General features: G+C 36.3%; 2 protein-coding genes across 3 annotated transcripts; both read right to left on the bottom strand.

Moving 5' to 3' along the window:
• Nucleotides 1-931: 931 nt before the first annotated feature.
• Nucleotides 932-4375, bottom strand: LOC147281758 (nuclear transcription factor Y subunit B-8-like). Its single transcript, XM_086246314.1, has 7 exons — nucleotides 4202-4375; nucleotides 3829-4050; nucleotides 3601-3730; nucleotides 3280-3285; nucleotides 3091-3165; nucleotides 2908-2958; nucleotides 932-1322 (listed from the first exon to the last, which is right to left on the bottom strand). Exons 2-7 carry the CDS (start codon nucleotides 4041-4043, stop codon nucleotides 1284-1286), a joined length of 516 nt encoding a protein of 171 aa, XP_086102440.1. The 5' UTR covers nucleotides 4044-4050; nucleotides 4202-4375; the 3' UTR covers nucleotides 932-1283.
• Nucleotides 4376-6175: 1800 nt separating this feature from the next.
• LOC147281757 (Leucine-rich repeat protein kinase family protein) lies at nucleotides 6176-12686 on the bottom strand. 2 transcript variants are annotated; one of them, XM_086247556.1, is made up of 15 exons: nucleotides 12488-12686; nucleotides 11628-12159; nucleotides 10906-11411; nucleotides 10629-10761; nucleotides 10423-10494; nucleotides 10240-10308; nucleotides 10093-10164; nucleotides 9481-9546; nucleotides 9010-9164; nucleotides 8670-8911; nucleotides 8301-8427; nucleotides 8108-8176; nucleotides 7810-7996; nucleotides 7203-7338; nucleotides 6176-6831 (listed from the first exon to the last, which is right to left on the bottom strand). In XM_086247556.1, the coding sequence occupies exons 1-15, from the start codon at nucleotides 12600-12602 to the stop codon at nucleotides 6496-6498; spliced, it is 2817 nt and encodes a 938-aa protein (XP_086103682.1). In that variant the 5' UTR covers nucleotides 12603-12686; the 3' UTR covers nucleotides 6176-6495. The 2 variants fall into 2 exon arrangements, with proteins under 2 accessions (XP_086103682.1, XP_086103683.1); XM_086247557.1 differs by having other exon boundaries at nucleotides 11628-12156; nucleotides 12488-12575.
• Between the last annotated feature and the right edge of the window lie 532 nt (nucleotides 12687-13218).

The raw sequence follows: 13218 nt of genomic DNA, 5'->3' as shown, positions 1-13218 counted from the left end.
GTAAATAGTAACTGTCAATTATCATCTGCTTTATTTGAGATAAAAATTTTAATTTCAAATCTTATGAATGATAGTTGTTGATTCAAAAGAAAAAAGATAAACGGTAATCACAATAATGAGCTTTACATCTCTACTTAAATTTAAAATATCACTGGGTGGACTAAGAATGTTAATGCGCGCCCAAGTATTATAATAACTGCTGTTACCACCATCTTATATACAATTGTTGTATATATAGCTCATACATTCAACTTGTTACATGCTAGACATGTGGACAATTTTGTGAAGAGAAAGTTATATACAATAGTTATATGCAAGAATTTATTCTCAATTTGAAGATTGATAGAAATTGAAAAGCAAATAAACATTTTCCCGTCATTGCAATGGGAATCTTAGGAAACTTTTGAAGGCAGCAATAGGCATTCAACTATTATAAACTTTTCAATTGGCCAAAAATAAAAACTATTATAAACTTTTCCAAAATATATAAAATAGAAATTGGAAGTGCATGAAATTTCCTAATCAGTTTCATAACAGATGTCCTAGCAATGATAATAACAGCTAACAAATCAGGGGAATATCTAGGAGGAATGTTTTTATGCCGTGTTAACGATTTAATAACTATCTTTGTAACTTCCAAAATGTTTCAATTTATGCTCCTACCTATTATACCAAGAAAGATGTACGGTCTAATCATGGGTGCGGCAAGCTCTTCTATTATGGTTCACAGTTTCTCTTGGCTATGTGGTTCATCCGGGAGAGAGATCGAGCTTCAAGAAATGAACAGTTGACAATTGAATCAAAATTTTCCCATTATTTGGTAATAATGCAAAAATAAGGCCCGACTCCAAGTTGTTCAAAAATAGTTGCGTTGAGTAGTCAATGCAAAGGAAATGAATACATTTCTATCCTATGTAGTGAGTGAAATATATAAAAATAAAACATAATCTAAATTATGCCAATCATTTATTCTACTAGATCTTACAGAGCCTGTTCATGTGTATAGCCTGTTCATATCATACGCGACATGATTTGGTTTGATCACTTATAATCCTCCTCAGATTCTACACTATCAACTTGAAATAGACATTCAACTCAAAGAAACTCCTTAATGTACAAACCACACCAGAAAAGAAAATATCACTGGACACAAGCACCAAACTAACCTCACATTTTAGCATTCACATTAGAAAAATAATGTAATATAATATTCGTTCTGGACACTGAACAAGATCTCCTCAATTGAGCAACTAAGTTATGGCATTGGCTGAAGAAGACTGGATCTACTCTGTGCCTTGCATAGGAACGATCATATGTTGGCTCTGTGATGACAAATTATTCATTAGCCTGTTGTATGGAGTACAAAAACCAGCAAACCAATATACTCACCACTAGCAATAACATTTCAATAGTTTCATAAGCAGCACTTTTCTAAAAATAAAAATAGTAGCACTTTTCTAAAAATAAAATTAGTAGCACTTTTCTAAAAATAAAACTAGTAGCACTTTTCTAAAAATAAAAATAGTAGCACTTTTCCAAAACTGAAAAAAAAATCATAGATTGGGATTGAGACGACTGAGATTGAGTGTTTCACTAACCACATGTTTAAAACATTATAGAGCTAGTGTCAACCAGTCACAAACTATTGGAAAACTGAGTTAGAAACACAATGACAATGGGGCTGATTGATCCACTAACATTGCATACTTTGATGGTACTACCACCACATGCTTACCTAATATACATTACATTGGGGTGAAAGAAGCATAAAGAATATTATTGTTGATCCAAAGTCCCCAACTACAAACTCGGCAGAAAAGCACCAACTAAAAACTCCGCAGAAAAGTGCCAAGTAAAAGCTTTGGAGAAAAGCAAGCATGGAACTTTTCAACAGATATTCCAAGTGGGACAAATTCCATAAATTACACAACCAGTAGGGCATGCAAACATTAATATATAAAACAACTACGACAAACGAGTGCACCCCATTGTAACCATGTATGCTTAAGTGTTTAATGCACCCTGCTATTATGCAGTTTTCACTTCATTCTGCATAGAAAAAAGCTACCCACTTCTCCATAGACAAATCATCATCCAACATATCGTTGCAATTCTACAAACATGCCTTTACAATTCTACCAAGAACATGCAAAATTACATAAACTTGAAAGGCACAAGTTTTTAAACATGAGGTACTCGTGACTAACAAAATTGTATCTTAAGCAAAGTGGATAAAACCAAGGATGGAAATAAGATTAAAAGATGATGTGAAAACAAATTGTGTACAAAGGCTATTCATGCAAAAAAGCTGCTACTACAAGGTTTTTCAGTCACTTCCATTGGAATTGAAGAATCCTTAATGGAAATAAGTGCTATTTGCCAAAAAGCTTGTTAGTCACGAGTTTGAAGAATCCTTATGTTTAAGAATCCTTATGTAATTTTGTTAGTCACGAGTACCTCATTGCCTCATCGACTTTGGCAAGGATGGAAATAAGATTAAAAGATGATGGAAATAAGTGCTATTTGCCAAAAAGCTGCTACTACAAGGTTTTTCAGTCACTTCCATTGGAATTGAAGAATCCTTAATGAGGCAATCATGCACTTCTTGCCTCATTAATTAAGTTGACATGGGAAAAGAGACATCAACTAAAAACAATACCTACAAGGCTTTTAGTAAAATACCAAGTCACCCCAGAAGGAAACTAAATGGAAGACACACAATCAAGACTTGGTCATCAATCTATAATGCAATTAACATTCCAAAATATGCAAAGGAAAATATCACTAAATTGTATTTTTAATATACAGAGATGAAACTGATTATAAGTAAATTGGAAAATATGTTGGTAATGAAAAGACTGCAATGTAATATTTGAAGCTAGAGGGAAAGGGAGAGAGAGAGGTTACTTGAGAATTTGAGTAACTAACTCCTTGGGAGAAAGAACCTTGGTGAGCAATCTGCCATAAGACAATAAGACAAATTTTCATATAAATTACAACCCTCTATAAAGAAGTAAGCATGATTTATACTGACACAAAAACAAAAGAAAATGAACCTCGCTTAATTAATAAAATAAAATCATACTCAACCTGAGCATTTGGACTTGGCTGAACATCTTTCTTAGCAGATGCATCTCCGCCCTTCCCTGAGCCCTTGGTGTCACCCTGTTAGACGCCACGAGCAAAAACCCAATAATTAGTGAGAAAGATAAATCAAAACAAACAATAGAAAATTGAATAAACAACCCCATAAATAGAAAAAAAGAAATGTTAACTCACCTCCATCTGCAATATCCAATCGACCCAGAAGACAACCAATAAAAACAAAAGCAACAGTGTCTCAGTCAAAGCCCATAAGAAAATCAGTTACTAATAAGTCAAACCAACCAAAACCTACAACAGTACTAATGAGATGACCAAAGGCTCAGTACCCTAAAAAATATGAAATACAGCGGTTAATTGAATAATAAATAATTTAATACTAGGGACCGATAGATAGAACAAGTTAATGGGTTTTCTCTTCCTTTTCCTAACTTCCCCTAAACCAAGCAGATACAACAAGAAAAATCGAAAACCAAACTAGCAGATAGATAGTGTTACCTCTCTGTATCTTGCGAGGTACACCTTGAGTGGTTCGATATAATCCTCAAACCCCAAAGTCGCCATTGCCCAAAGCAAATCATCACCATTGATTGTCTTCCTCTTCTCTCTCTGGCACTTATCACTCGCCCTACAAATAAATTCAATTCCCAAATAAAAAACAAAATATATATATGTAAACATATTTAGAAAAAAAAAATTAAAAAAAACTAAGAAACGGTGTCGTACTCGCTGGTAATGAAGCTGATGAATTCAGACACGCATTCCTGGACGGTCTCCTTGGCGTCCTTGGCGATTTTGCCGTTAGCAGGAAGCGCCTTCTTCATGATGCGGCTGATGTTCGCGATCGGAAGGAAGCGATCTTGTTCACGAACGTTTGAACGCGGGCTCTGGTCGCCGCTCTCGTGGCTGCCGCCGCCGGGACTCGTCGGACCTTCCGCCATGGAAACCCTAGCCCAACAACACAGCAATTACAACCACCACAGAACCGCATCAAAATCCGAACCCGAAACCCCGTCCCCGCCATAATCAAAAGAGAGAGAAAGAAAGAGAGGAAGAGAGAGAGAGAGTGAGCAAAGTGAGAGTGGGGGATTGTTGTTACCTGGGGATTTTTGAGTTGGTTTATTATTTGGGCGCGAGAGCGCGAGGGGCTTTGGATCGATGGGGGATCGGACGCTGGATAAGTGAGGAGAGAGGAGACGACTGAGATTGAGAGAGCGAGGTTTATCAGCACCGTTGGTTTTGCTTGTTTGGCTTTCGCTTTCTTAATTTTGGGGGTCGCTTTGCTTTGTTTTTATTTTTATATTTTGTATTTGAGATATGAGATTCCCTGTTATTTACGCCCCTGGCTTTGGTTTCTGAATCGGATTCCAACACGTGTTTTGGGGCGTTGCGGGTGGATGCTCTATTTGCTCGCTACTTCGCAAGACGACGTCGTTGTAACTTCCCTCTCTGGCCTCTGTTGAGACTGGTCATCATCGTTGTTGTGTTGGTGCGATAAGCATTGCCTCTGCCTTCCATGTGGGGCCTACGGCTTACCATCAAATATCCATCCAATGATCTAACCGACAACATATCGGTGATCGCTAAATTCAGGATAATTCCCTTGATTGAATTTCATGTAACTTAAAAGTACTATTTTATAATTTTAGTAAATCACATGAAATTTAAAAGAGCATACTATTTTCATTCCTAGTATTATAAAATAGCATACTATGAAAGTATATTTTAAAATTTCATACAAGGTCATCATTTAACTAAATAAATTTATCATATTTATTTAACGTATACTTTCTCAACAAATAACAATAACTCAAGTGATTAATTAGAGTCAATAATAATTTGACTTCTACCGGATAATTAACCATTAAACATATTTGAAGAAAGTTTAACTACATGATAAAAGACAAATAAACAGCATCAACGTCAAGTTGTACGCTCTATTTGACTAATAAAAAATCGAAAACAAAAAACCCTTAAATCTCCAATTAATAACGTAATTTTTGATAAATTGAACCATAATCATTCTTGATTCAATAGAGAAAATCACAATAGACTTCTTGTCGATATGCTTCTTACCCAAAAACCTTTCTTCCTTCTCGCTTCAAAGTTACAGAATATGACATAGGATTAGGAAAAAAAACATGACCACGACCACTGCAAGAGGCATGATGACACACAAGCAAAAATAAAACTATAGTTTTTGATGAAAAAAATAGACAAACCCTCTCTAAGATCAATAAAAGGACAAACCGAGAAAATTTAAAAAAGGGACAAACCATTTCTAAGATTCATAAAGAGACAAACTATCTCTTATTAAGAAATGGACTCAAGAAAGTAAGACCAATAATGGTTGTTGTCAACTTAAAATTTTTAAGAAATGCTAGTTGCTTTATCATGTGACTTTTTTATTCTCATTTATAATTGGCAGTCTAAACTCTAATCTGACCACGATGGTTCTACTACTACCTATAGTATTCACATTTATGGTGTTGCATTCAATCGGTGCAATGCTTCTAATAAAAGACCCAACCTGCAAACCAGACTCGGCGAGTCAGGTCCCCCTATTCCCTACTATTTAGCCAGAAACTTTTACTGTTGACCATGTGATTTGATTCAGGACGGGCCCGACTCGACTCAGACGGGCAGTGATTCTGTGATTGTGGGTCACATTATGGTTATACTGTGTCGGGGTTGGAACTTGGAAGCAGTCAAGAGGGAATCACCTGTGACAAGGCCTATAATAGCCATTTCTGGACGCTTCACTACAGATCGAGGACCATGTCATTCTGGCTTCCCTACGTGACAACTAATTGGACTCTCATCTTTCACATAAATTGTAGCATTATGATTTGAGTGAATTCGTAATAATATATTGACATGTCATATAGTGTTACTATTATACATAATTTTTTTTACTGTGAATGTTAGAGTGTCAACATTTGCGAAAGGCGAGTTCATCCCGGAACAACTACTTAAAGACAATCTTAGACTCAACCTTAAAGCCTAAAACAACGTTGTTTTTGGACATGAGCGCAACATTAACACAGAAAACAAAAGCAAATGATCCAAACTCTTCAACAAAACCCCATGACCAAGGACTCATTTGTCTGATATTTGAAGATTTGAGGTAGCTGAGAACCCATCATCAGGGACTCAGGGTTTTACATCCCAAAGTTACAATGACCACTTAAAGAAAAAACCAACACAGCATCCACTATGCTAATAATTTGCAAGATCAAAATTTGCAACCTGACATCATAGCTATTTATCCTTTCTCCTTCCTACACGATGTGCCCAAATGGCTAAGAGTCATAGTAATGCCACCCAATATACAACAAAAGAATATGAAATGAGAAAAAAAAAATTATATATCAATGCATGCCAACCAAATCACTATCGAGCAGTTGGCCGTGCAATAGACTCATCAATTGACAGGAAATTCTCAGTTGCACCCACATCCATGGAACCCAAGTTCAAGGAAGAATGAATTGAATTCCTTGATGTATCGTCTGAGTTACCTTCTCTTGCTGCTGCAGCACCCCTTTCCATTAGGATTGCATCTTGGATTTCCTTGAGGACTTCTGAAATTGATGGCCTCATATATCCATGTGCCTGTACACACATCAAAGCTTTCTCTGCTATCTTCCACATTGACTGGATGTCATATTCATCGCGCAGTGAGGGGTCGATGATTCCTTGAATGTCACCGCTCTCAATGTGTAGTTTTGCCTGTGATACAACCATTTCAGGCAATAAACGCTTATTAACAAGTTCACATGATTAAATGAAGAAAAAGTTATAAACATCATTAAGAAAAGGTTGTTTATACAATTCCACAATTATATCAAATCACTGGCAATAATGGTACTTCTATTCCAAGGTTTGATTTCAGTATTTGTATTGATAGTTTCTGACAATTTTCCCCCAAACTAAAGTAGAAAGTGGAGAAATCAAAAGGTAAAATTGGGGCGCATGTTGACTGTCAGCATGCAGGGCATGTAGTGACTTTAGTGGAATTGTTAGGGAAAATAATCAATAATGAAAGGTAAGTGATAAAAAAGTTTCAAATAAACTACCCTTGCAATGCAAAGCAAACTTACCCATTGGACTATGTTACGGCAATTAACACCAAAGTTTTCATTAGATATTGCTTCTTGACCAGATATCAGCTCAAGAAGAATGACCCCGAAACTATAAACATCACTCTTGTCTGTCAACTGCTGGGAGATATAGTACCTGAACCATAAGAAGAAAAAAGGATTAATTTTAAAACTAACTAATTTGGGGAAAAAATATGAAATTATAAAACAAAAACTTCACTGTCTAACACCTGAAGGGTTCCATTTTGGTCGCATGTGTATGACCAAAAGAGCTCTCATTATTAAGTATTAATATAAAAAACACTGAAAAGGAAAACATTATGTGATAATGGCAGTAAACAAAAACTTCTCTGGCAGAGTATATTTAGATGGCTTTTGGGAATGAGAGTAATAAAGTACATCTATTGTGTCACCCTTATAAACCTATCTCCTAACTTTGTTGTCTATTTATAACACATATGATTGATAAAATGGAGCACTCACCAAGCAAGACATTAAATTTTTCACAATTGACAACAGCATCAGTAACATATTTAACTTCTCTTAATATGATGTTAGATTGAAATTAACAAAAAACCAGAAATGTTTATAGAAAAGAAGGCCTTACTCAGGATCCAGATACCCTACAGTGCCCCGAACTATGCTTGACACATGGGATGCTCCATCTACTGCAAGTTTGGACAGACCAAAATCTGAAACCTTTGCTCTCATGTGTTTGTCAATTAGAATGTTGCTGCTTTTCAAATCCCTATGAATAATGGCTGGAACACAGCCTGTGTGAAGGTATTCAATCCCTGAAAAAGCATGAGAAACAACAAGAATCAATGTAATACTTCATCCAAAGGAAGAGCTTTTCTGCGTCAGAAATAAGTAATAATTAGTAAAAATCCTTTAGCTTATAAGACCTTTTGCAGCATCTTCAGCAATCTCAAGGCGCTTGATCCAATTGATACTTTGTTCACGTGTTAATGGGCCTACAAATGATTTAAAACTGATTGGTCATCCAAATTTTAATAGATTCGTTCAATAACATGTGAGCTTAGCTCCTTTTTTTTTTTTTTTTTTTTTTTTTTTTCTTAAGAGAACATGTGAGCTTACCATAAAGATGTTCCTTGAGAGTTCCATTATGCATGAACTCATAAATAAGCATACTTCTTCCCTCTTCTTGGCAATACCCAAGAAACTGTACCAGATTTCTGTGATGTATCCTTGAAAGAAGAGTTACCTAGACCATATAGAAGCATGTGCCACTAGTTTACATTTCATATTCCATATGTATTTATGTAAATTTAGGAAAACAAAAAAAGAAGAATCACCAACAGTTCCATAAAAATAGAAAGATGCAAAGGGGCACTAGCAAACAGACAGGGTTAAGCATCATAAATGAGGAGAGACAGCAACCTGAAGGGCAGGGGAAGATAATTACAATGTCAAAATGGAAAAAGAGGTTCAATACCAAATACTAACCTCATTTGAAAATTCTCGCTTTCCCTGGAAGGAATTACTGGTTAGAACTTTGACAGCAATTTCCTTTCCATCTTTCATTTTCCCGTAGTAAACAACTCCGAAACCTCCAGAACCTATTTTCTTCTCAAAGTTTTTAGTAGCCTCTTCAATTTCATAGAAAGTGAAGCAGTGTGCAGCTTCAGAGGGAGCATCATTCTTGGAAGAAACTAGCCTTTGTGCAGGTAGGGGACGTCCAAGTTGGTCTATAACAAGTTAGATTTACATCATCATGTTCGAGCAACTGAGAGTTAAAAGAAAAAAAAAATATATAATAATCCCTGAGATTGTTTCAGACTCATACCTTGCACATCATATTTCTTCTTTCCTTTGCGCAAAAGTACACAAGATACAATGGTAGCTATTACCAAGACAGCAGCCCCAACTGATGTCCCAATAATAATATTTACGTGGCTTTTACTTGTACTCCCTTTTCGAAGATTAATGTTTGCATTGTAGCTGTCAGAAGCAAGCGCAGAAAGTTGTGATGAATACAAGGCCCAGTTGACCAGAATAAAGATAAAAATTGGACATCTTTAGAGGAGAGATAGATTTGATGAACCAAGATAAAGATGTATGTTTGTATATAATCAGCATGCAAGATCAAATTTAAGACTGGAAAATCATGTGCACTCAGCATAGGACATTCTGATTATTACTATAATTGAAGCAGACAAACTTACTGCAAGGTTTATACTCATTTTAAAATTCACAATTAACATATGGCTTCTTTTTTTTATGTATTTCAGCTTTATCTCTATAAAGTACTACTCACTCCACAATCACTTTATTGAGAAGACCTGATGGCACTGTTCCGGATAGCAAATTATTTTGCACATACCTGCAAACATGAGATTCACCAAGTATATAAGATCTTTTACTCAACGCAACATGTCAAACATCCATTACAAAACAAAGATTAAAAGCAAAATGAGCAGCATAAATAATTTCATGGGTTACTTCTTTTCCAAGTTTAAAATTATAATAATCATTTGTCTTTTTCGTCTCAAATAGGCACGCAGTTTATGATAAGATATATCTTAGAATCTATTTATTCATATGAAAATTTTCATTTATCAAATTCTTGTTAGACAACCATTGGATAGCTTAACTTATTAGAGAATGGACCAATAATGTATATCAAGCTAAGAGTTACAACACATCCACACCCCACATATGGAAGGTCTTTTAAGCTGTACAGATACTGAAGTTTGTCATTGTATAACTTGTGCACAAAAGCATGTAGAGCCATGAGTTATATGCAACCCACTTAGAATACACAACGAGGGTCATGTCACTCATTGCATGGCAAGACAACTGCAACATACTTTCACACACATTCTCTCTCCAATTTAAGTAAATGATATACAAGTCTCAGAAAACTTACAGTTCCTTCAGACTTGGTAGATCCATTAAAGAGGAAGGCAGTCCACCCGTCAACTGATTTTTCTCGAGATGACTGTATAATGCAAAGCCCTTTGATTAGTGTTAACTCTTTAGGAAAAGCATCAATAAAAGAAGTCATCTGACTTACATGATCTTCAAGTCCACACATCCAGTGAAATCAGGTATAGGACCAGCCAGCGAGTTCCCATCAAGCCATCTGTAATTAGAAGACAAATTAATTATGACACTGCAGGGAACATCAAGTTTATAGAATTAAACTTGGAAACAGTTGACACCATTCAAAAAAACAAGAACGCAACATCAAACTTACAACTCAACTAAACCGCTCAACTTTGCCAAGTCTGAAGGGATATTCCCTGTCAAATTCATACTAGATAATTTACTGTGAAGCAAAGGTGTACAAAAGCAGTTGTCAGTATATCTGTGAAAGTTTTATTTAGATATGCAGGGGACTAGACCTATGCAGAAGCAGAAACAATTGATCCAAAAACTTAAACAATAAAATTTAATCCTTACATTTTAACTACTCTTGGTTGTGGATCTGAGTTACACTCAACCCAAGACCATGGAACTGGTAAGCATGGGTCACCACCTTCCCGTGCCCAATCTGCTGATGAGTAGTGTGAAACTAAACCAGCAATAACAGCTCCTGCAACTCATACAAACCCAGATTCACAAATAAATGTACAGCTTCAAAAGATTCATTTCAGAGAATGGTGAACAAGAGCATAAACCATGCAAAATTAGCAGTAACAGCACGTAGTGTCACTTTAGATACCACTGTTGAACTTACCATCTTGAGAACCATCATTTATTTCCAGATATTTATTTATCTCCATTGCATTCAAGAGAGGCCCCCTGGAAGAATCCGACGTTTTCCCAAATCTAAAAGATAATACAAATGGAAAGGATATGTTTGTAAATCCTGGTTCATACAAACGATAATTTCCTTGGGCATTTTCTTCAATATTAACAATAGCTTTGCTAAGCTCAGGATTTCCCGGAAGTACTAGCCGAAACTTTCTGGACTCATCTTGAGCCAAATCTTCAATTTCTGCAAAGTAGGTGACTGCCCATCCAAAACCAGGAAAACCATCCAGGTTCAGCCGGTAAGTCAATGATCCATTGGTGCCTACTACAGCTGTCTGCATAACTTTTTCAGGTGGTCTTTCATCCCTATTAACATCAATTGGCATTTTGGTTGACACTTTTTTGGTTCCAACAGCAATGTCAACAAGGTAATTCGCTTTCTTGATAGAGTCTGATTCCCATATTCTATCAAATGGGTCATCAGGATACCTGAAATTTACAGAAATATATATCCTTCAAAATGGAAAATCCTTTTTCAAGATCAACAGAGTTCAGACTACAAATGTGCATCTTCTTTGCTCAAATTTCCTAATCCAATGCCAATTATAAAGTTTGATTTTGCATTACTTTGAAACATACATCCAGATAAATACACACTTAAAGAGCAGGCTTCAAAGCCCTTCTAAGCAGATATTGTGAACATACCTGACTGGAGCCTCACCATCTGCACCGAAATTAATCCTAGCAGAGACACTGAGATAGAACCGTTGTTCAAAATCAGTATAGTAAACCGAACCATTGAATTGTCGAAGCTCAAGCGTGGATATAAAAGGCTGCCCAGTTGTAGCATTGGACAAGCACACACTGACAGTGGGACTCGTAGCCAGAAATATTAGCTCTCGCATCTCTATAGTATTGGCATCCGAAATGACAATTGTAGACCAATGGGTTGCCCCGAGAGAAATGTCAAATTTGGGATAAACATTATTGTTGTCAAAGTTACCATACAAGAATGTCACTCTCAGAAGGTACCTAGTCCTACTTGTGACATTCACTGTGTAACAATACTTTCTCGAATCCGCAGGAAAGTGCCTCAGTGTGGTGTATTGCTTCCCCGTCTCATTCGCAACGGATATGAAGCTCGATTCTCCATAATTAAGCTGATCAGGAGTCCACTCCAGACCCAGTTCATCAGTGAACACTTCGTCACCTCCACAATCCAAACTCACAAACCCTGCTTCACATTATATGATAAATATTACACAAAGAATTTGGAGTCTTGCATAGTTGCATGGAAAGTAATTAAATTTAGTATCTGTCCGATTTATTTAGAATTTGAAACTTGTTATTCATAAAAGTCTTTTTATACCATCTATGAACAAAATTCCCCAATTAAAAATAAGAAAAAAATATAGTATAAAAATGCAAGCTTTAACAAAGCAAACAAAAAATGATACGAAAGGTGATGCTTTGGGATTGAATTCAACGACGAAAAGAGTTGGAACAAAAATTAAGCAAATAAATAAATAAATCAGATAACGATAGAGAGAGAGAGAGAGGGGTACCTGGCATTTGAGCTGAGGAGGAGGCGACGAGGAGGAGAAGAAGAGAGAGAAGAAGAAGAAGCGAAATCTCCATGGCGGTGTGAAAAGAGAAAGAGAGAGGAAGAAGAGAGACCATAAAAATGGGTCTCTGAGAAAAAAGCAGAATGCAAATGACTCAGTGAGTGTGTGTGAGCTACACAGAAAGAGAGAGAGAAAGTGAGAAAGATGAAATACAAAATACAAAATACAAAGTGAAAGTGTGAAACCAACAAACCCGAGCGAATAATCAGAATAAAATAAAATAAAAATAAAAAACAGAAGTGAGGAAGTGAGTGATTTGGAGGGAGAAGAAGTGTTGGGTGTTTGGGAAAGAGGGAATGGGTTGACGCGTGGGGCCCACCAGAGGAGAAAAAAGAAGCCTCTTCTTCCGAGTTGGCGGCTCGCAACTGGCGACTGCAAAGTGAGTGAGACTGTGAGAGTGGGAAGGCCTAGAGAGATTCCACAACGTCAGGAAGGATTTGAGGAGCCTGTGGGTCCCGCCATTTGTTTTTGCACCCATCTCACTTCTCACATTTACATCGCCCTTTGCTTCGCTTTCATCAATAATAAGGGAGTTACTACAACTTTTTCCAAATTTTAATCATCATAGCATGACATGTAACGTGAATGAATTCGACTTGGGGGATAGTTGTTTCTCGTCTTTTTATCTCGGAATGGGAGTTCAACTTAAAATCTCTTTTAATATAAAAAAA

The sequence above is a fragment of the Dryas octopetala genome, chromosome 6 (genome assembly GCF_963921425.1).
Source record: "Dryas octopetala chromosome 6, drDryOcto1.1, whole genome shotgun sequence".
Lineage (NCBI taxonomy): Eukaryota > Viridiplantae > Streptophyta > Magnoliopsida > Rosales > Rosaceae > Dryas > Dryas octopetala.
This window is presented reverse-complemented; position numbering and strand designations above follow the sequence as displayed.

What these genes read in the sequence shown, in the direction of transcription:
- LOC147281758 (XM_086246314.1), bottom strand. Translation starts at nt 4,043, where the DNA reads ATGGCGGAAGGTCCGACGAGTCCCGGCGGCGGCAGCCACGAGAGCGGC. An exon ending in AGCCAAGTCCAAATGCTCAG is followed by an intron (nt 2,959 to 3,090) that starts GTTGAGTATGAT and finishes GTCTTATGGCAG; the next exon opens with ATTGCTCACCAAGGTTCTTT. An exon ending in TTAGTTACTCAAATTCTCAA is followed by an intron (nt 1,323 to 2,907) that starts GTAACCTCTCTC and finishes TTGTCATCACAG; the next exon opens with AGCCAACATATGATCGTTCC.
- LOC147281757 (XM_086247556.1), bottom strand. Translation starts at nt 12,602, where the DNA reads ATGGTCTCTCTTCTTCCTCTCTCTTTCTCTTTTCACACCGCCATGGAG. An exon ending in TTGAGCGGTTTAGTTGAGTT is followed by an intron (nt 10,309 to 10,422) that starts GTAAGTTTGATG and finishes TTCTAATTACAG; the next exon opens with ATGGCTTGATGGGAACTCGC. An exon ending in AGCGAGAATTTTCAAATGAG is followed by an intron (nt 8,428 to 8,669) that starts GTTAGTATTTGG and finishes TATATGGTCTAG; the next exon opens with GTAACTCTTCTTTCAAGGAT.